Source organism: Mixophyes fleayi, chromosome 3 (assembly GCF_038048845.1).
Source record: "Mixophyes fleayi isolate aMixFle1 chromosome 3, aMixFle1.hap1, whole genome shotgun sequence".
Taxonomy (NCBI): Eukaryota; Metazoa; Chordata; class Amphibia; order Anura; family Limnodynastidae; genus Mixophyes; species Mixophyes fleayi.
In genome coordinates this window covers 74,072,369-74,095,639 of record NC_134404.1, presented here as the reverse complement: position 1 = coordinate 74,095,639, position 23,271 = coordinate 74,072,369, and the positions used below count along the sequence as shown (strand labels likewise).

The 23,271-nt window shown below is 39.1% G+C and overlaps 1 protein-coding gene across 17 annotated transcripts in view; it reads right to left on the bottom strand.

Annotated features, from left to right (window-relative positions):
- KIF1A (kinesin family member 1A) overlaps positions 1-23,271 on the bottom strand; it is a 137,121-nt gene that overhangs the window by 54,750 nt on the left and 59,100 nt on the right. For 7 of the 17 annotated variants that reach the window (XM_075201804.1, XM_075201805.1, XM_075201807.1 and 4 more), the window contains exons 7-26: positions 21,071-21,182; positions 18,898-18,975; positions 18,369-18,434; positions 17,971-17,988; positions 17,365-17,440; positions 16,107-16,185; positions 15,514-15,656; positions 13,496-13,695; positions 11,509-11,588; positions 11,215-11,290; positions 9,538-9,617; positions 8,599-8,705; positions 7,357-7,440; positions 6,715-6,895; positions 6,449-6,521; positions 5,273-5,366; positions 3,707-3,855; positions 1,602-1,780; positions 903-1,040; positions 112-339 (exon numbers count right to left, since the gene is read on the bottom strand). In XM_075201804.1, coding sequence (XP_075057905.1) covers positions 112-339; positions 903-1,040; positions 1,602-1,780; positions 3,707-3,855; positions 5,273-5,366; positions 6,449-6,521; positions 6,715-6,895; positions 7,357-7,440; positions 8,599-8,705; positions 9,538-9,617; positions 11,215-11,290; positions 11,509-11,588; positions 13,496-13,695; positions 15,514-15,656; positions 16,107-16,185; positions 17,365-17,440; positions 17,971-17,988; positions 18,369-18,434; positions 18,898-18,975; positions 21,071-21,182 — 2,241 coding nt within the window. The remainder of the gene's footprint in view (positions 1-111; positions 340-902; positions 1,041-1,601; positions 1,781-3,706; positions 3,856-5,272; positions 5,367-6,448; positions 6,522-6,714; positions 6,896-7,356; positions 7,441-8,598; positions 8,706-9,537; positions 9,618-11,214; positions 11,291-11,508; positions 11,589-13,495; positions 13,696-15,513; positions 15,657-16,106; positions 16,186-17,364; positions 17,441-17,970; positions 17,989-18,368; positions 18,435-18,897; positions 18,976-21,070; positions 21,183-23,271) is intronic. The other 10 variants (XM_075201815.1, XM_075201816.1, XM_075201817.1 and 7 more) reach the window with 3 other exon arrangements.

Sequence of the window (23,271 nt, the reverse complement as noted above, 5' to 3'; positions counted from 1 at the left end):
GTCAACAAGTAACTCTGACTATAATGCACACCAGAAGTGCAGCTAAAGGGAGGAATATCAACATGAAAGAGCTGGTTGCTTCCCAGCATGCTCTGGGCAGACCTGACGAACCTTCCCACTACACTGAACAGGGGGGAGCGGTCGTGAAACGGGTCGGATCTGACAGCACAGCAGGGATGCTCCTGGGATCCGTCTTCCTCTTCCTCCTCATACTCCAAACCCTCCTCCTCTTCAAGCTGGGAGGCTGGCTCTGGGCCCTCGGAGCCAGGGCTTGAGAGGGTGGGGGAGGGGGTTATTTCGGCCATGCTGTCGCTCATGCATATGGTGAATAAGGGAGAGCTGAGATCAGAAAGGGGGAGGGGTCGGTTAGTACAATACAGAACTGGTTAATCCACACCGGGGATGGAAAGCCCAGAGGAGCTAAGGAAGGGGCGGAAGACTATATACTGTGACATAAGAGAAATGGGAGGGGTATACAGAGCAAAACAGAACTATGGGTGAAAAACTACAAACCAATGGACAGAGATAAAGTTGTGGAACAGGGAACAATGGATAGGAAGAGTTAGGGGAGGAAGAGTACTTTTGCCTAATAAATAATGTATAATTTACAGTGCTGACTACGAAATTATGTTATTAGTTAATTACTTAAAGTAAGTTTATTTTTTTATTTAGTGGCTGTGTTTCGCACACTTGGGCACAAATGTCAGTACTGTCAGACATGTATAAAATGATGTGTTGTGTACAGTATTTCAATAGCTGTTACCATGGAAACATTTGTGCACTGTGGATTCCAGTAACCATTTTAAAATGGCATATACTGGGACAGGAGATTTTCTATTCCTATATTCTTGAAATACTGCATTCATTTAATGGGCACATACTGCAGTTAAACAGAAATTTACCTGCCCACCAAACGGAACCAAGGGAATCGGTCATAGAAGGGATCTCCTCCGGTCACCACATTATCACAGTCTTCTGTCAGTCCAGCGGGAAGCTCAGCTGCGCGGTCATACATCTCACGCATCATGTCCAGACGCTGCCTGTGAGAGATTACCATTGGTGTGTAAGAAATAAGGGATTTCCTGCGCTCTGATTGATTGGAGGATACAGTGAGACACAGGTGGTTTAGCAGCATATGCTAACTTCTATAATCTTTATGCCACCAAACAATGGTCAAGTGGAATGGGCTACAGTTTGGGTAACAGGATGTAGCCAAACAGTCCTTATTAATCTGCCATTGAAAACTGTAATAACATTTTTAAATGTCCTAATAAGAAAGGGTGTATAATCAGATGTGACAACATGCTTAGCTAAGTACAATTCCAAAGGCTATTTAAAGGGTATGGATATCCCCTGGCTGAATTGCGTTAAGTATCGCAATCAACAAGAAGACTTGGCAGCAATGGAGCAAACCTGGTTGATGTGGTTGTCACATAATTGGATGTGATTGATCATCTGTCACTCACATTTACTCTTGTGTAGTACTTTTTAACCTTATAATTAAAGGGATTCAACCCAGGGTATCCACATCCTTTAAGTTACTGCAGTGTTGATCTAAAATTAAATTTTTCCACCTTGAGGCTCATTATGCTAGCAAATACCTGAGTTTTTCCAGGGTCCAGTAGTGAGTTGCCCCATTCTTCTGGTCCTGAACCTCCACAGCCACAATGGTCCTTGGGAAGGGCCGTTTCTCACGCTCGGTGTGAGCGTCAGGGGGCAATAAGTCCGGTGGCAGCGGTGAATACAAAGTATCTGTCAGCAGCACAAACTGGAACTGCACCTGAGGACACAGCTACATTGGTCACATCAGGCAATCATACCTGGAGAGCTCAACAGTAATACAACATGCGTGCAGATATGTTGAACTTTAACATCATATTGAACTGCAAAATATAGTAGTGTTAAATGATGACCATTAAAAATGTTAAATAAATGGTGCCTGGGACATAAACAGACATAGTGACTTGTCTGAGCTCACAATTAGCTGCCACTGGGGTCCCCTGCACACCTCTAAACCTCAGTCAGTATAGAAAGAGAGGCAATGTCATCAGGTACTCCGCAATCTAGGACTAAGGCTGATGGAAGGGTTTCATGAAGTAACATAAGTTGTCTAATTGTATTACACTATTTCCACATCAGTGAATCTCTCATTTATCCATCTTATAATAGCTTTATTTTTATAGGATGACACCAATAGCTTCAGGATGGTCTTAACAAGCTGCCATGAGTGTGTCTGTGTCATCCGTTCCCATGGTTCACTATGCAATAACAACATTAATGTTTCTTAATCTAGAGCTGTACTACTCTGCACCCAAAGGGATGGAGGATGTAGACTAGAGGTTGTCATAATAACACTTCTATAGGGACCACAGGTAAAGAAGATGCTTTATCTAATTAAAATTGTATCATTGTACACTTTAAGTTCATTACCCTGAATTAGAACATAGGTTTTACTTCAAATCATAAAATTGTGGGGTTTTGAAAAAAACTAAAATATGATAAATCTAATATCTGTTTTTCATGGTTAGTTTAATGCACAATACTTCAGTCAATCATATAATACTCATGAAACAACGAGTTGCAATTCTGACAAATGGATTCCCAGACTTCAGTTTTGGGGGACTATTATATTGTGGTTGGATAAACTTTATGTACATGTGGGCAGTATCCCAAATTCCCTTCCCCCATCCAAGGGAACGCTATTACAGTGTCAATATAATTACTATTACTATTACTATTACATTGCTTACCCAGGCCAGTCTTGTGTAACTTAGCTGGCTGGTTTACGCATGCACAAAATAATTGTTAATAATAAAATATGTAAAAAAATATATACATATACTTATTTAAAACATATTGATAATTTAAAAAAGTGTTTATTTACAGAATAAAGCATTTTATAATTCATTTTCTTCTGTTATCCCCATCCTGAAATGGCAGTAACAGAACAAGTGTCGCGGTGTTACGATACTTGTTACATAGGCGTCCTCATGCTTTGCATAGGGAAGCTAACATCCCGCGATGGTTGTCACCAATGGGAGCTACCCTTCGTTGTATAGGGCATTATTATTGTTATTTATTTAGTTTACAAATGTGAAATACACAATGTCATTTCCAATCCTTTTAGACTTCTGTTCCATTTGTGGAAAGTTAAAGAATACATGGCAATCTCTGAAACCCTACTGGGTTATCCATCTTCAGATGGCTTTCATTAAATGGTTTGAGTGCCATCCTGCAACCTTTACTAAATATATTACTTTTATGTTTCTGGTTTCATTATGTGCTTGTCATTTGTGTATTTATATCATTAGGTGGAGATGTTTCTTTCCTTTGCACATGGATATGATAAACAGCAACTCCCTGGATACATTTGTATATACTGCAGACAGCACAGCAGAGGGCAACAACAATTTGCATCTGTGTCTGACTATATAAATAATTGGCTGAAAAACATAGAAGATAAAGCTATTATCATCATCATCATCAACAGTATTTTATATAGCACCACAAAGTTCGATTGCGCTTTACAATTGGTAACAAACACGGTAATAAAACAATACTGTGTAATACAGACAGAGAGGTAGGAGGGCCCTGCTCGCAAGCTTACAGTCTATGGGATGTATTTTTAGAGTGTGTACTAGACAATAGCTGAAACTTATCTAACGATAGAACTATCTTTTAATTATTACGCTCTTATCAAGATTACCTTCTTTTTCAACTCCACACTGATTGCATTAGCCTCTTTCAGGAAGATGGCATTGCCCCAGAGCTGGTCACGCAGTGAAGTGAATTGGTACCATTTCCACTTACGAAAAGCCCAGAGTGCCAGATCATACTCCTGGTCCGTCCATTGGACTGAAAGAAGACAGGGTGTTACTGAGGGCACCGTGCCATGTACAGCCAAAGAGGTCTATAATGTAGCAAGAACTGAGAGTTCTGCTAGATGAATAATCAATATTCAGCAATAATAACAGAATATTAGAAATGAAGTTTGTATTACAAGTAAACTTCTAATCTAAAAATGATACACATGCAAGCATCACATGAAAGAACGTGAACTTATACAACATCAAATTCAATATATCTTTTCTAAAGAAGATCAGCATCAAATCTAACAGCAGCTTTATTGCAGTTATATTTTCTTGCGAGGAGAAAATATAAATGCTTTAGTTTATCACAATTTTATTTTATAAATTTCAAAAAATGGCAACACTAATGAAGACAGAAACAGGGATGTTGGGTTGACAAATCCTCCCCTTTTTCCTATGTATTACTCTGAGGATTATGATGCCTTTCCTGTGGCCCAGCATGTTACCCATCCATCCACATGTCTTCCTAATGATTGCGGAACACAGCTAGGCTCCTTGCAGCATGAACATGAATACCACAGATAAGAAAGTTCCCGTTCCAGCAATACTGTTACGCTGGATACACACTACAGAAAACTACTGCAGATATGACTTCTCCTGTAATGATTTTATCAATGACTGATAGTCCTGATAATCTCTAGACATCTGCCTACACGGCTGGTGGTGAGCGCATACACACTTCCACATTTGTCCGACATCATTCTATTGTTCATAGTGATTATTAGGAAGTTTATAAAACCAAATCAAATGATACCACAGACAGTAGAGTTACTGTGATCGTGGGAGCGCACACACTAATGCGATATCTTACCAAATGGTTGTTTATCATGTGATCAGCACAATAATTGGATGACAAACCTGTAGTGTGTACTCAACTTTAGTGTACCCCGAATGAGGTCGCCTTGTTTTTGTAGACGGCATCCACAATATGATTGAAATGTTCACTAAGAAACTAATTTTCATTCCAGCAATCTTTATTATACATATATTTTCTATTGTGTTTAGTATGTTCTTAGTGCTTAGAATGTGCACCTTGGTTTATATTCTATTACTAATGACAATGTCACTAAAATACTCACATAATTTATTATTCAAGCAATTTACTTTAGGACATTGACATTATCCATTTACAACATGTGACACGTATGACCCAGTGCTATGCGATAAATATTACTAGATGACGTGCAAAAAAAAACATTTTCATGAATCATAACCAACTTAAGATAGATTTCCCTCTGCAAAAACTGACCTCGAGATCTGTAATTCATGTGTTACAACCCTTATTTTTGGTCTTAAGGCATCTTTAAAAGAACCAGCTGCCTCTCCATACACTGCTGTAAGCTTCACCTTCAGAGCTTACATTAAACTCTGACACATGCCCCATATAATTTATTTTCTATTACCTTCATCCTCAGGTTCTTCCTCTTCCTCATTGACCTCCGTAAAATATCTGGAATCCATCTGCCTTTGTAGTGCTTCCAGACGACTTTCATAATCCTGTAAAGTACAAAAAAACGTTTTTTAGCAACACAGCACAATATTATATTAGACTGAAACTTCATGAACTGCTATACATCATTTTTTGTACAGTGCTTGTGAATCTCAGTGTAACAGAATGGTTTAAGAAGCTGCGTTCTTTGGGATATATTTACTAAACTGCAGGTTCGAAAAAAGTGGAGATGTTGCCTATAGCAACCAATCAGATTCTAGCTGTCAGTTTGTAGAATGTACTAACTAAATTTTAACTAGAATCTGATTGGTTGCTATAGGCAACATCTAAACTTTTTCAAACCCGCAGTTTAGTAAATATACCCCCTTCTCTCTACATTATCTCATGCCAATAGTTGGCAGAACTAAGAATTAATATTTTATAAATATATCCTTTGAAATTCAAGTATACTGTTTTATAAATGTGTGTGAACTTTTACCTGAGTATTTGCATAATATTCCATTGAAGTGAATATATATTTCTAAATGTAATTGGGGTTAATTATAAAGTGCAGCCAACCAAGATTGTGTCTTATGCAGGCAAAATTAGACTTTACAATGGGCACTTCAGTATGGTTATTAGGTGAGAGCCAACTCTCGCCCCCCAGGACTAAAATTTGCCAACCAACACCTGTCAAAGCTCTCATATAGACGTCCTCGTCGGTCTGGTGAAAAATATGTAAAGTCCTCGTTTTTTCGTGCATTGTCCTCTGCATTTTAAACAACCAAGATCCATGGATATGTATATCTATCTTTCTAAGATCTTCCAAATCATAGGATTTTTTTCTTAACTAAAACCGAGTAAAGCAACTTAGCACCAACTATCTGAACTATTTTCCATTTTGCCGTACATTGGAGACCGCAGAATCTCCTAGACTATATGTTTGTGGTTGACTTTTACTGTATTTGTTATGTGTATATATATATATATATATTTCCATGTAGTACGTGCCAGCAAGTATGTTTCTTTGTTTTATATGTAGGCATCCTTCGTAAATATCCTGAATTATTTCTATACTTCCCAATGGTGGTAACTAAAAACACATCAATTATTAATTCATATATTTCCATGCAAGCCATCCGCTTCTCACCAGTCTCTGCTGTTCCAGAAGGTAATTAGCTTCCTCACGTTCTTTTCTATATTGATCTTCCAACTCCTGCAGCCTGATTTGGAGAGCAGAATATAATGGTTTTATTCCACAATGTATCATCATCATCTATTTATTTATATAGCGCCACTAATTCCGCAGCGCTGTACAGAGAACTCATTCACATCAGTCCCTGCCCCAATGTATATGAATTCTGAGTTCTGTTTTTGTCTAGACACTTTATTGCACCTTTCTGCGCACAGACTCACCTCTGTTCCATCTCCTGCTTCATGTCAATCCCCTGTTTCTCCAGCAGCTCCCGCTGAGCGAAGGCCCAGTCCACAGGTTCAGCGGGGGTCTCCGCACAAGGAGTGCGCTCCCTCTCTTGACGCGCTTGCTCAGGGTGGGTAAAGCGAAAAACGTGGCTCTTCCCCATAATGATCCGATTACCTGAATGGAACCAAATTAAAATAACACCATTATATTTCACACTGCACTATCTAACAGTAAACGTGTAAATATAGGATATAAACAGATCCCACCGTCCCTTTATGCAGTAATTAAGTAATTTTGATCTAAATTAAGAGGGAAAGTAAATAAAAAAAACAGTACTTTCCTGTATAACCCCAGCAACATTACTATTAATGTAAGTAAAGATAAACTAGAATTCTGAAATAAGTATTCAAATTGCCTATCACCAAAAATAATATGAATTCCATTCTCTGGAGAGAACTAATATTCAGTCTATCATTTCACTGGGGATTAGTCATTAGTTTCTAGTGAATTGATAGACTGTATTCTCATATAAATGGCTGCCTCCATTGTGTAGAAGTGACAGATACATTTTTACTCATGGAAGTGTTCACATATTCTATATTTATCGCATGTCCTGAGAGAAGAGACATTCTCACCAGATCTAAGTATACACGGCTCCAATACTTTCTTCCCATTCACATAGGTGTCCGCCCCATCACACGGCTCAAGGGTCACTACCACTGTGAGACAGCAGAACATTGGACAACATTGAGCAACAAATATTTCTATTTAAAAAACAGCTTTCTGTAAGCACAATATAACATACATGGAGAGTAAGCAAAAAAGGTATTTTTATTCTCCTATATACTGCTTGCATAAAAGCAAAGTATTTGGCACAAAGAAGTGGTTACCAGTATATCTGTAACATTCTTCAACTTTTAATTAAATTGCATAACGTGGATGTCACTCTTCCCCTTCACAAATACCTTCATTAGCTTAAACTAACCTATCTGAGACCATAAAGACTCGGAGACATTGTAAAGTGGCTAAATAGGTCACAATGTATTTAATAACTTGGTGGCAGCTTGTACTACACCACTGTCTCTGTTCTTTTGGTTTGATATATTTTTGGATGTGTTAACAATACCTGATGCTTTTTAATGCCACTTGACCATTGTTTGTTCACTTCATACATAGATATATTTACTCTTTCATTCCTCACTTGTGTTATTTTTTGTGCTTTTTCTTTGGAAAATTTAATAAAAACGTTTTTGAGTTAAAAAAAAAATTACTTGGTGGCGGAGAATAAGCACTACTACAGCTGACCAGACTGATTACCCAACCAAGCGTGGATGACGAGACCGCCATGAATCCACTTACCTCAGGGAATTAATACCTGACTATTACTACATGGCCGGCGCTAAACCTGGTATCAGAGTGACTGCGCCTCCTCTAAACTCACAATGTTGTGGTATGCTCCCCACTAAACGACCAAGAGTTACAGTTACCGCGAAGGGGGCAGTGACCTGCGGACAATAAGTGATAGCGCGGTATGTATCAGCTGCTGATCGCAGTGCCTTCCTACCAGCTGTGCTTGCTCTGTGACCCTGTGAAAAATATGGGTTAATAATACGTCACTAAAACTACCAAAACCACCACCTAGGTGAGGGTGGGCGAGATCTTGTGAAGAAGAATGAGGCATACAGGAAGTGAGAGAGGACCTATAAAGAAATCCAGAACACTCCCACAAGACAGTCATTGGTTGGCCTGGAACTGAACTATTAACTCATACATGTAAGTGTGAGATTACAGAGGCACATACTTCTGCCATTTAAGTACTTTTGTCTATAGGGACTATCTTGATAATAATGAGGTACCTGATGACTGAAACGTATTACCTGAACCGCAGGGCATGGCATGGCTCCGGAACACACAGTGCTCTTCACGGATGAAATGACCACTCAGAACAATGTCCTGTCTCCTCTCTCCATCCTCACGTCCAACTCTAAGACCAGAAATCAGAGTAAGAGCTAACAGGTTGCAGTGTAACAAAACTGTGTGATTTTCATGCCTATTTACTTATACATGGAGAGAGGCCTGGTTTTCTATTGCTGTTTATCGAAGCAATAAGAAAACAGCTATTGCCAGGATGTACCACTAAAGTCTGACTGGGGGGTCTGTAGGTCTGTAAGGCTTAAACTCATTGCTTGGGGGATATGCACATGTGTGTGGTGACCCTTTCATAGATAGGGAGAAGTCCTATCTCCATTTAATAAATAGACCCTTTGGGAAGGCTTGATGTTAGGCCCACCCCACTGTTAGGGAGGGTCTCTAGAGTGAGTAAGTGTTGCACAGGCATTAGGGATTATGAGTTTTGTTTCCCTGTGTAAATTGTATTTCAGTGTGTTTATACTAAAACTATTTGCAGTCAGGTTAACTTTTTATCTGCCTTTGTGAACATTTTTGGGGGGAAGGGGTTGAATTCCCCTTGGTCTTTAATTATTTAATGGCATCAGCAAATAGAATCTGAAGCAGAGGGCGTTCCAGAGGGCTTGAACGTGAGGTGATCGTGTGATGCTGACTTCCAATAATTTGAATGTCTCTTTGACCAGGAAGGCCGATTGCTTTAGTCTCTCCTGGCAGATGGCGTTACAGGATGAGATCTGCCAGAGGGAGTTTAAAATTTTTTAAGCCCCGTTATATGTAATACATGTCATATTTTTATGAAGCTCTACTAAGAAGATGTTGTTTATTATGCTTCTATGTTTTATTAATCATCCCTTCCTTTCTATAATGCTGACTTCCCCTTATGGTGAGGTACCCATGTCTATTCTCACCTTGTGATGCCATCCTTGATGTAATATAAGAGACACTCGGACATCAGAGGATCTTCATTAAGATTGACAAGGTGCGGAGTCTGAGGCACACAGAGAAAAATCTCAGTCGTTACATGTACAGTTACAATGGGTATTAAACCTTAACATTATATTGTAACATGCATGAACGTGATTTAATGCAGACAGAAGAAGTGTCTTCCCTCTGTGAGCAGGAGAGGAGCAGTGGTAGGTAGATAGAAAGACACTGCACACTAAGCCTGCACAAACCTCTTTTGGGGAATAAACCCCAACCAATTCTGAACACATTTCCAGAGCTGCAGGGCTGATCTGAAAATCCCGTAATAGGAATGTGAGTGGGTTGAGAAGACAACAAAAAAACAAGCAAAAAATAATCTCAAAAGCACAAAGACCACAGGATACAACACAAAGTGACCCAATCACTCATACTAAATTATACAAACATGTATTGTACACAACCGAACCTGTACAGATCACAGTAAAATTCAAAATGTACTGCTGGTGATATAGAAGTAGTGCCTGTATAGAACCTGGGGTCCATAGATTGTAAGCTTGCGAGCAGGGCCTTCTCACCTCTTTGTCTGTTTTACCCAGTTTGTTTATTAGTTTATTACGTTTGTCCCCAATTGTAAAGCGCTACGGAATATGTTGGCGCTATATAAATAAATGATGATGATGATGATGATGATGATGGATGTGGCCAAAATAGAAAGACACTGCTGGTCGACCTGAGCGACAAGTGGACAGATTTGTGTTCAATTTGGCCACACACATAATTAGCCAAATTGTACAGATCTGGCCATTTGAGGCTCATGACAATTTCATGTGGCACAAATAGTGTGGTGACGTTGAGAGCGTGGGCAGTGAAGGATAACCACATTTTCTGTGAGTCCCAATTACTATCTGAACATTAGATCTAATTAGATGTGGATGGGTACTGTTAGTCACTTCTGTTAGCTTTGTTTGGCAATCACTTCTGGTCATCTCTATTGAATAGGATGGACGGAGTTCTCCTGAACAATGAGCCTCAGTGACTGCTCTGAGGTTGGGCTTCTGCTATCGGTTAATGGAAGGATTCCCTCAGTCTGTTACATGGGGTGTCAGGGCTTGAAGTTGTGGCATAACTACTTCTCCTCATTCTAAAACCACACCAGATTCATTAATGCTGGTCACATATGCAGCAATATTACAAGAGGGGTCAGCAAATTGGCCAAATATTGTTGTGTGAGTGACCTCAAAACAAGCATGGTGCTGGAGAATGGCAAAAACGGCCTATGTGTCCAGTTGACGGGAGTGATGAGCAAGAGCATTACCCAGTGGGTGTAGGGGATGGAAAGAGAAGTGAAGAGAGGAGCAGACACTGAATCCGGCGATGAATGGGAGCCGTCAATAGGTGAATATAATGGTGCCAGTAATGGAAGCAGACATGCATCCATTCTGTTAAGCGTGTGCAATGTCTATGTATATATTTGCTAATGTCATTAGAAGGTGTCATTACACAATTTTAAACAATTCAGTTACATTTACTGTCCATGATCAGTAATGTGACATCTGAACATATATACACAAAATATATTTCAATTATTTGAATATTCTAGACTTCAGAAGAAGTATAATATTTTAAATTATATAGTTTATCGCACAGACTTCATGATTTACCTTTTTAGGTGAAAAGACCCCAAGAGTTCCTCCATCCTCTCTCATTGCCACCCCCATCTCTGCTAGTAAAGCCTCCCTGTAGAAGCAAGAAGACAGATGTAGAATCAGGCAGTGAGGACACCGTCTCTCTGCTCTTCTCTGCTAATATAAGGGGCAGTGCCAGCGTTCCAGTCCAGATTGTCCCCTTTCTAGATAAGTGTAGGATTATTATCTCCAGTTTCACTGCTTGTCATGTTCTTTGTCGTGACTCTCTGAGAGTCAGGTGCCCTTGTGTTGTCAGTGACAGCCACTTACCTGTCCATGCGGATAGCCTCTGTGCGACGCAGTTTCTGCTCCCATGTCTCATTGAGCTCAGCAATAATCTTCTCTGTTTCCTGTATCACAAGCATGAGGATAAAAGTTCTAGTTAGAGACTAGTTATTAGAGTACTGTATCTACTATATGATTCTGCAGTATATATGCAATAAATCTAGTATAAGGGAAAAAATTAAGACTTATGTAAGGGACCATTTTTCGCAATAAAAATACACAGCAGCTTAATAATAGGTTAATAATAATCAGCAGCTTAAATATGTGCAACTGTATTGTGTGTATTTCTTGCTTTTACACTTTGTTTCACTTCCATTCTTGTGAATTTTTATAAGTGTGAAATTCTCTAATAGTGGAGAATCCTAATATATATGAAGTTACTGAGATGTTTTTCAGATGATTCTAAATGTGTCTTTTCCAAGATTCTGCTACTGATTCTTAACCAGAAAAGATGACAACAAATTGGACTAAAACACAGAAACAGCTGGTAAATGCAGCTACTAGAGGTAAAAGAGAAAAGGCTTCTTGTGCAATCCTTTATGCAGACAGAAAAGTCACTCTGTACGGATGAGGGCCTGTGATATAATGATATCCCAAATATTTTATAACCCACGACTTTGATGTGGAAATGACACAAATTGGATATAAGATGGTAGAATCCACAACAACCTTAAAGTGTTTCCTTTAACACATAATGGAATTTTATGTGCTGAACTAGGAATCATAAGAATGCAGCGTGTTACAAAAATGTACATGTCATTTGCAAACAACCATTGTCTGGGCTGCAGTAATAGACATGAGATTGCAGTCTGTCAAATCACTAATAACTAGTAATATCACTGAGGCAATGAATATTGATTCAGCCAAAAATTGATTGCCTCTACTGAATGTAGCAGATGCAGAGTGAGTACTAAGTTAGTCTGTGTAGCATATCTTGCATGAAATCGCTCAGCGAATACCCAGAAAGTGGGAGCGCGTATATGCGCCTATGCAGATTTGCCAGATTCTGGCACTAACACCAGTCTGCGCGGGGGCAGGTGAAAATAGCGGATGGTGATGATGCTCTCCGGCACTAGCTTGTGAATATTTACTATTGCATCGCTGACGCTGATAGATGTTCTTTCTTTGTCACTCAGTCATATATTATACTTTTGTGTGCGTGTTTGAGCAAAACTTTTTTTCACATACACTAGACAGGAGATTGTTCCTGCTCTGTTAGATAGGTTTATTAAGTGACTTGATGCCTAATAGCAAATTCCTTTGTTACTCTTAAAACACATGGATGAAAACCTGGGTACATTTGGAAATACTCCAAGGGCTAAATTTACTAAGCTGCGGGTTTGAAAAAGTGGGGATGTTGCCTATAGCAAACAATCAGATTCTAGCTTTCATTTATTTAGTACTTTCTACAAAATGACAGCTAGAATCTGATTGGTTGCTATAGGCAACATCCCCACTTTTTCAAACCCGCAGCTTAGTAAATCTAGCCCCAAGTGTCTTTGACATTTGCCTGGTGGAAGCCGGACGCATACTGGTACCGAACTGTACGGATTTTTAGATGCGTAAGACTTAGCATATGGGTGTAACTACGCTATTTTTGTCTGCTTTTTTGATTGTAAATCACACCCAATTAGCAACCAACTCTGCATGAGGCCCTTTATGTCTTACATGATATAAGTAGTGATCAGTGTATTAAGTATTTAGCTAGTAGCATTAAACACAATCACCAATTTAAATATAAATTAGCTGAAAGCATTGATTGTAGACACCATTAAACCTGAGAGTGACAGCCACAAATATCTGCGCTGGTTTAACCACTAAGCTCGCAAACCATGAAGACCATCCATGGTTTCAATAAGTGCTGATGACTTTGAATCTTGATATTTATAATACCAAATGTAGTGTCTATTTAGTATATATGCCATAAGTCATCATCCATTCTTAAGACATCATATTTATTTTGAAAGTGTACCTTAAGCCGCTCAATAGCTTCTTCACTCCCAGGAGTGAATGCAAGACGCTCATGTAGGCTGCAGACAGATGCAGCTCGACTGGATAAACCAGACATGGAGGACGAAGGACTCATACCCGTTAGGGCATTAACGGCTGTGAAGAGATTGTCAGGAGCGTGACGCGTGTGTAGGACATTGGCGTTATCCACAGGACACACATCTATAAAGAGCAGAAGCCAGAGAGAGGGCACGGGGAGATTCCACACCGAAAAGAAGGGGGTATAGGGATGGAGAGGATGAAGGACAAAGGGCGTAATGTAATGTACAGAACCAAACAAATCGGAATGGAGACAGTAGAAAATGGAAAAAAAAATACATGTATTGACACAAGACAATGAGTTAGGAAAGTACAGACAAATCAAAGGAAAGAAATGTAAATAGTCAGTGGGGAGGTAATTATTACATTATATGAATGAGACAGGTTAATGTGCAGAGAAAAACAAACCAGTATTATTTCATTTAAGTGAAAACATGGCAGGGTAGGAGACAGAAATAAAATCAATGTAGAGGAACAGAAGAGTATTAGGGCAGTTTGTGAAAGGGACAGGCAGGATTCAGGACAAGCAGGGAAGCGAGAAGAGAAATCTGTGTTTGGATGTTGTATGTAGATCACAAGGAAAGGACACAAGGGCCACAAATATATTGCACCATATGATACATTACACCCTCATATCACTAATGTATCATATTATATTTGCTCATTTATTAATACATTACAATTGAGAACGAGATGTTTACAGAGGTTCATGTACTCTCTTATCTGCTGTAAAGTGAATACTTTAGATCTACAAATACTGGTGGATATTTATAGTGGGCATTTGCTTCTACAAGATAAGACTTCACCTGTGCACGTACAGAGGGCAGCTTTGTGAACATACAAACATCTAGCTGGACAATGGGAGAATTGGAATGACCCATATGTGACATATACAGACATACGTGTAGGCTGGGCATCTAGCACACAAAACTGAGAAGAACCCCAATTAAAAAGAATTCTTTACAAGCCTGATTATTCATTAAGAAAAAGGGCTGCGTACTGGAAGATGTGTCATATAACAACTAGCGACACAGGCAGCATTTATGTCATCCCAATTGGTACAGATAATTCTTTTGTCCAGGCAGATCCCTTTCTTTTGGTGCCCTTGCATGTAGCACCTGATCAGTTCTCTTGTTGTATCTAAAATAAACAAATCTGCTTGAAAAATAGAATTTCTGAAGCTAGCATTCCCCTTAAAGCACTGGTAGGGCTTATGAAAAAAGACTGCAATCCCAATAGTACTAGTAATTGCATTCTGTAATAGTAGAATGCATGCTAACTCTGGCAGATTATACATATATATGAACTCTTAGTACAAGCGGTTGCTAAAGCCTAAAAGGAGACATACATTTTTGCATTGCATTTGCCCATTATAAATGTCTACTGAAAGTGGACACGCAACCGACGTATAGTGAAGGAATATATTTTGGAGGCTAAACCAATATTCATCCTATTGACTCACAAGAAACATCAGTGATGATTGAGGTCAGTTATGTCACTTGTCTCTAGGGAACTGGAAGGCTTTAGTCTCATAAGTATTGATTCAAGCCACAAAATGGCTCTATTTGAACATAAGGTGAGCACTTGAAATGCTGAGTTCATATTCTGTTTAAACAAAATAGGGGGATTTAAGGGAGGGACAAACAGTTCTAGAAGAATCTGATTGGTTGCCCACAGCAACAAATCAGATTCTGACATTTTTCCAGTGCAGTTTAAAAAATGAAAGCAAACGTGATTGGTTGTTATGGGCAACACCATATTCACTGCACAGTGATCCATGGAACAGTTTTCAGAAATCTCTCTCAATGGGGAGAATTCAATTCCCCCCATAAGTCTAACATCCTCGGTGTAAGTATAAGTTGTATAGAGGTCAGATTTACTGTGAGTTCTATTACATATTTCTTGTGGGAAAATCACAGCATGAGATCTCATTCTACTCACTGTCAATGATGTCAGACAGCCCCTGGGCCCCCAGCAGCTCTCTCAGACGGGACACCTCATCTTTAAGCTCACGGATCAGACGGTTGTTTGGATCTTCATTGATAACAGCGTTGCAGCGGATCTGTTTGGCACGATCAGCATATCTGCAGGAAAATACAGAGTCTGTTATACACTGATAAAATAGGGAGGAGTCACATTGCTTTTTAGGCCAATAAAAATAGGGGGTGTGACCACAAAGACGCGTACACGGCGCCATGAAGCCCCGCCCCCTCCATTTCATTTGCAGAGCCAACCGGGAATCAGGAGAATTGCCTGCTCTCCCGGGAGACCGACCCAAATTTCGGGAGTCTCCTGGACATTCTGGGAGAGTTGGCAAGTATGATTTATTGGTCTGGAAACCATTACCCTACACATGTACGCACCCACATGGACACACAACACACACACACACACAACGCACACACACACACACACACACACGCACCCACATGGACACACAACACACACACACACACACACAATCTGTCTTGATTGGAATAAGTTTAGCTTGTACTTATTTGCCTGAGAAGTGTACAGTAGATACAATATCTCACCGCAGGGTGCTGAGTGTCTCATCATAGTTAATATCCGCAGGGCTCAAAGCAGCAACCATTGCAGTGCGAGAGTTTCCTCCTGTAACACAAGGCCTCAAATAAAACAACTTTTAATAATGTGAGGACAGGAAAAAAATCAGTAGTAATGGGTTTTATCTCCATACAAGGAATTAAATTCAAATTACAGGTTTCACAGATATATGTTAAATAACCATTGCAAGAACATTGAAATACACTGCAGTGAGTAACTACAACTACAAGAGAAATAACAAAAACAAGAACAAATTCTAGGGATGAATACAAACTTGTTCCTCATTTGCCCATGACATTCTGCATGTTCACTATGTACAATTTGGTCTTAGGTATTCCTAGTCCTAATGCACACCAGACAGTAGAATGAATTGACCAGCTCCATTCAGTCCACAAATGCTGAATTTACAAATACAGGTCTGCATGTAGAGTAGGATGCCGTTTCCGTCTGAAACGCAGACTGATATTGCATCCCAGAACAAAACACATCTTATATTTTGAGTCAGGCGCATCTATGCTGATGGTCATCATTATCAGTTCGCAATTTACACCAGTGATCATGTGTCTGAGTCAGTCTACATATGTCGCACTTGCTCAAACACGCCCTTACATAACCCCTCCTTGCCCCGTTCTGCCTCTTCAATCGTAAGGGGTCACAAACAGCCGTAAGCGCAAGATCTCAGTCTACATATGACCGCAAACGTAACCGGTGCATTGTGGGCATGAATAGAAGTATAAAAGTGCAGTTTACATGAACCCCACAAGATTCTTGAAGCAAAAGAGGAACTTGAAGATTGTACCACCATAGAAAATGGAATGAATGGAGCTTAGTCTTCTAACAAGTTTAATCACTTTAGGTCACAATGACAGTACAGCTGTTTATGAGCGTGTTCATTTACTCTACATTCATAACGAACTCTAAAATGAATACTGTTGTATAGAATATGAAATTTGACCCAATACTTAATCACCATAAAATCCCTGGAGTGAAAAAAGTGTATTTAAGTCATTAGGTGGTGATAAGCTGGGCATATAAACATAACCGACCCTTACAAACACCGTCATATAGACAGACATTAGCATATAAAGTGGTTTCTCCTCAGCATTTTTCTTGATGTAAATATAGTAAAGCTCATAGGAAGTTATTATTAGTTATCTATAACTATTATTAGTTATTAGTTATCATTTATTATTTACTCAGTACTAGTAGTATAAACCATCCACTTACCCAAGTTCTCTCTCAGAAGCCAGGTGAGTACAGAATCTCTGTACGGAACGAAATCGGTCTTCTTCTTTTTCTTATTCTGCAGTCGATGCAACATCGGGTATGAAATGTCTATAATATATATACTGTATAACCCCCTCTCACATATTTCTATGTCACCCTCTACTGTTTAGTTCACAGACATCTGCCATAAAACACCATTATTCTCATCATTGCTTCATTACTTCTCTAATGAGTTTTACACATCATTTGACACATCATTTCCCATTCACAACACTTGTGTAAGAGCAAAGTGAGCTGTGTAACCATATGTGAAGTTCCCTGACCTTCATGAATATGGTATTCAAGCCTCCGTGTAGCATCCAAACTAAGTGCAGCTTCCCTATACTTTCCCACTGACACAGTATATGTGTTACCAGATCAACTGATTCCTCGGGCAGTAAAATGTCTCATGCAAGGTAACATAAACTTCTGATTAATGACATTTAAATTGCACTCCTTAAAAACCCTGGTTGCATGTGTTTTTAACAGGCATCTCCAATTATTAAGATTTATTTTCTTCTCAATTTGCTATGTGTTTATTGCTCTGCAATAAACTAGTAATCCCACCTTGTTGGTTCCGGAGTCCTGTGAGAAACAGAGAGGAAACACATCAGATAAAAGTATCAGTAGGCTGTGCCAGCTGTGGCTTGTAATATAGTGTGGTCTGGAGGTATAATATAATTCACAGTCTTCCTATTTATGGACTTGTTTTATTAAAAATACAGAACGGACCGATACATATAATACTTACATCTTAAATGTATCATACACTTTCTTCCAAGTAGTGGCATGGTTCATTCCAGTGGCTTCTGGGATGAACCATGCCTTAACTACGATGATGATGATGATGACAATGATGATGATGATGATGATAGAGAATGTTGTAGTTCAACAATCATGGACATGCTACATTTAGAGTTTGGGGTTGTATGTAAGTGTCTGGAATACTATAAAGATAAACTCACCATTTCAGCAAGAGCAGATATAACTTTCCCCAGTGTTGTGAGAGACTTATTGATGTTTGCTCCTTCCTGTATGTGGAAAGTGAGAGAACAGAGAAAAAAGAAGTAAAGAAAAATCTAAACTCTAAAACTAAATCTAAACTCTAAAACTGCCAACTGTGATAAACAATTATATCATTTTCAGTGACAAAAAGAAAAACTTTTCCCTATGTATTTGAAAGTGAAGCATGCTTGTAGGGTTCTCATGAAGAACATGGTCTTTGTTACTGACCACAGTGATCATACCCACTTCATTATCCCAGTCTGGTCAGCTTCCTCCACTAAATTATACACTCTTAGACTTCTCTTACGATAGTGACTAATGTGGGAGGAAGTAATAATAAATGGTTGTTCTGCGAACATTTTAGTTGTAAGGGTTAAATACTCAGTAGTGCAAACAAAATAATAATTATTTACTTTTGAAAAAGACTAAACTAATGAATCATTTTCAAGGCCAATGTTGAACAAGATGGATAATGAAAAGAAATCTTACCTTTAATCTTGTTCCTTTAGCCCCAGTAGAATCCGCTCTTTCACTTCCAGCAAGGTCCACAAGACTGATTTTACTAACCTATGGGAAAGAAAAAAATATACATTTTTCCATAAAATCCTTGCAAATTTACCTTGGACGAAGCACTTTATCTGAGTCCAGCACACCACAAAGCAGACCTAAGCTCGTGTCATGGTGACTCGTGTCACTATGCCCATACTGTACTGAACATGTGGTGAATGCCCCTGACTGGTCTCTCCAAGCGCATAAACTCTGGTTAAGATACATGAAACTCATATTTTTACATGGAACAAATGGACTTGTGTCAAACTCTAAATCAAGCCTGTTTCTTCTGTGTTTGTGCAACTCTAAATCAAGTCCTCAAGCTATGGACACACACTGGAGAATTTTCAGACCAATCTGTTATCTAGAACGTTTGCACCTACGACTGAAGGTCTGACTGGTCGGTCAATTCATGCATACACAATACACATGATTTATCTTCAGATCTGTGCTCTTCATCTGGTCCTATAGTTGTTTAGAGAATGACAGCACAATAGTTACTCATTCATTCATTCCTGTTACACTGATTAACTGCCTTGTTATAGCTATCCACATGTCATAACAAATTTTGTTCGCTTCTGTGACTGAAACTAAATATTCAGTCTCGGAACAAACAAACTATTCCATCTACAGTACTCTCTACATTTAGTCACCAGGACATGTTCTTTGCCGGCATCGGCTGAAAAAACCATGACTGTGTAACCTCTATGGAGATCGTGAACATGAGTGCATACACACTGCAGGATCGGCAGGTGATTGGAACGAGATTATCAAATATGCCGACCAACCAAATGAAGGACAATCGGTACTTTGGGACGACTGACGTTCATCCTCTCAGTATACACACTAACATGATATCTGACCAAACGGTCGTATATCGTCTGATTGACCCGATGGTTGGCTGAAAAACTTCCAGTGTGTACTTAGCCCTAAATGAGAGGAATCACTGATGGTGCTGGTTACAAGTCAATCTATCTTGACTTAGAGGAACCCTCTGATTCCCTGGAGAGAAGAAACCATGTTGAGGTAGTGTAGACAAAAGTTCCAGCAGAGCATTGTAAAATCTGCTTACATTGTTAGCACCTAGATATTTAGACCACACTAACATCCTGCTGCCAAACACAATCACTGATATACTGACCCATCTTCTGTGCTGGTTGGGGAAGGGGGGGGAGAACTATGCAAGCAGGTTAAGTAAGGGAAAGGATTAATGTAAGGTAGACAGATAAAGAATCTGGTTGAACTGCAGAGTTATAATATTATAGAAAGTGACAAAAAGGACATTTATGAAATACAGAGAGAAAGGAACCTGGGGCCTGATTCATTAAGGATCTCAGTGTACAAATAAGCTATCAAGTATTTGTGTGTTACATGAAAAAACAGTCAGTATTTAACTTATGTGCAAAACAGAATACTAATTTGCACCCCTGCATTGTAACATGGTTTTGTCCAGGAGACTGAAATAAGATTTTTTTTGAGTTAAGATCCTTAATGAATCAGGCCCCTGAAGAGGCACAGGCAGAAATTACAAGTGCTTGGTAAGAAGAGGAAGAGGAAATAAAATCAGACAAAAGGATAGATACAAGTGACTCAATATATTGTATCCAATCATTTTATTTAATTACCAAATTTGATTCAGCTTGTAGCCTCATTTTTCTCAGACTATTGAATGATTCATATAATGACTGTCTGCTGACATTTACTGCGTCAGTAGCTTAGATTGATTAGCACTAAGATAACCAGCAATGAACAGTGCTATACAGCAAACCAGTTGCAAGAATCTATTTTTGTTCTGCATGTTCATCAGAAATCTAAATTCCAGAAAAATAGATGTAAGTCAATGTTCCAATGCAAGAGAATTGCCCTATGAGATCCACGAGAGAGAGAGCTCCAGTAACAACATTGGATGCACAAGAGAGAGCTCCAGTAACAACATTGGATGCACTTTGCTTCCATTGTAGTTATATTGACTTAAATCTCTGCATATGAATCCGATAATGTAAAATCTGTAATCACTAATAATGTAACTTGTCACTCCTGGGGGTGAATAAAAACATGCTTGGCTCCGGCATGACTCTCTGCACTTGTAGGTGTAACGTTTGTTGGTTCTCACCTTCTCTGTGGTGTTCTGGGTGTCATTATCGTGCCTGCGTTGGGTGAAGATGATGTTAAACACAGCATGGGAGCGACTGCTTGTTTCATTCATGTTTGTGGCAGCGACAGTCCTGTGTGGAGATAAACAGGCATTACAGTGGGCACGGGCGCAAATCTAGACTGGTACGTTGGTTTTCACATAGGAACGTGGAGTGATCAAATTCTGCCAAGAAGATCATCTATAGGAGTCTTTATTGTAAGGGATTATCTAAAGAAACTGCAGGTGGTCACAGTGTAAGTGGTCACAATGAATCCAGTTCTAAGTTGTTACCAGTTTCTAACTATGAGATGCTCTGCAGAGTAAAAAGACCTGTACCTAGGAGAAATGTACTTTTTCTATTGCTTTACTTGTGCCTTTTGCATCACGTTCCTTATTTAGCGAGCACTACAATGATGTGTAATCTAAGTTTATGGTAAGAATTTGCCTTTTATATTTGGATTTGAAGTTCTTCATCTGCATTAAGACCACATTTCAAGTGAATTAGACATAACCCTGAAGCCTGGTAGCCAGTTCTTAAACTTTACTGTTAAAAAAAGGGCAAGGCTGAGAATCACATTACAAGGCACATTCAATAGATCTCTGTGGATACACTTATTCCAGGCCTAGCTCCCAAATATGGCAGTTAATATAATATAATGTTTATATAATTAATGGTGAATTAAGCGGGTTCTGGGATAATGAGCTGGGGGCCATTTAGGAAAATCATGAATTGAAATTGACAATATAATTTTGCAGTGGCACAATGTGTAACATAATGGTATTTAATGAAACAGTACAATTGTGTCTCAAAAATGTCAGTCACACATTATGTGATACAGTATGTGCACTGTGTGCTAAACTCTTTGTGAGGCTAAGCAGCAATTTAAGTAAACATTTGGAATTAATTAGACTGACATCCAGTTTTTAAATGGTATAATTAGGAAAACTGCTTCACGAATATCAAAGAGGTCAATGTTTCTAGTGTCAATAGGTTAATCAAGTCTGTATTATGAGCAGAGCAACAAAATAAAGCTCCTAAAGGATTCTGGCTGGTGGTAAAACACATCCAGTACTTTTGTGTTTACACTGCTCTAATCACCCGTGGAATCAGAATGTTCTGGTTCTATTTCTGATTACCTCCATCAGAACCCTGTCTACAGCTGTCATACTGAAATCCACTGATGTGATAAAGCAGATTTCGTTTCAGGCATTGCTTTCAATCCCACAAATGTTGCATTAGATCGGATTTTATTTACTATCAGCAAACACAGAACTGCTTACTGTGCATCTGTTCTCATTTACTGTAGGAGGCAATCAATACAAGTAGCAACACTGGAAGGAAAGCTGGGACTGGCTGTCCACTGAGAAGCAAACATATTTTTGAGTCTGCTTTATGTAAAGTTGTTATTAAAGGAGATGTCCGCTTAAGAGGTCTCAAGCCCTCTGTTTAAGATTACAAAGTAGTAGAGTGAGAATCCCAATGCATGGCAGCCAATCTAACAACAGGCCACAGACTCACACATAGCTCCTTCCCCTTACACTTCTCCAGGCAGACCATAGGGCACTGTGGTGGGATTAGCAGAGCAGTTTTGGTGAGATGTGGTAGGGCAGCTCTTTGCGGAAAGTGACATCCTCACTTTATTTACATGACTTCAAGTCAGTCCATCAGATTTAGTGATATATGTATCTTTTACTAAAATTTTGCACAATTTCTGTGCGCTGTAATCTACTGCTTAGTCTAGACAAGCCTGGTCTTACAACAATCCTTTATATCGGAAGATACATTGTATCAAATGAAATGACTTGCTACTGACTATTATAGCATCTTCTTTCAAACATTTTCATTGCTTTGAGCTCCCAATTAACTTTTTTGGGGTTAACTGTGGCAATTAACAAGATAATTTGGAAATCCTGCTCGGCTACATTTGCATGACAGGACATTTCTGCTAATTTGGCCTTTGATACAAAATTCTACTCCTTTTGTGGAGTGAATATTGCAGCATAGAGACCCATTGATCCACATAAACAGCAGAGAGATATGGAACTTGGTGCTTGTCTTGAGAAAATTATGTAGATATCATCTGAACCATGTATAATTTATTGTCCCAGAAGATTTCTCCGTTAGGAAAACAACTCAAGAAGCAACTTAGGATGTTATCTACAGCAACAAATTCTAAATA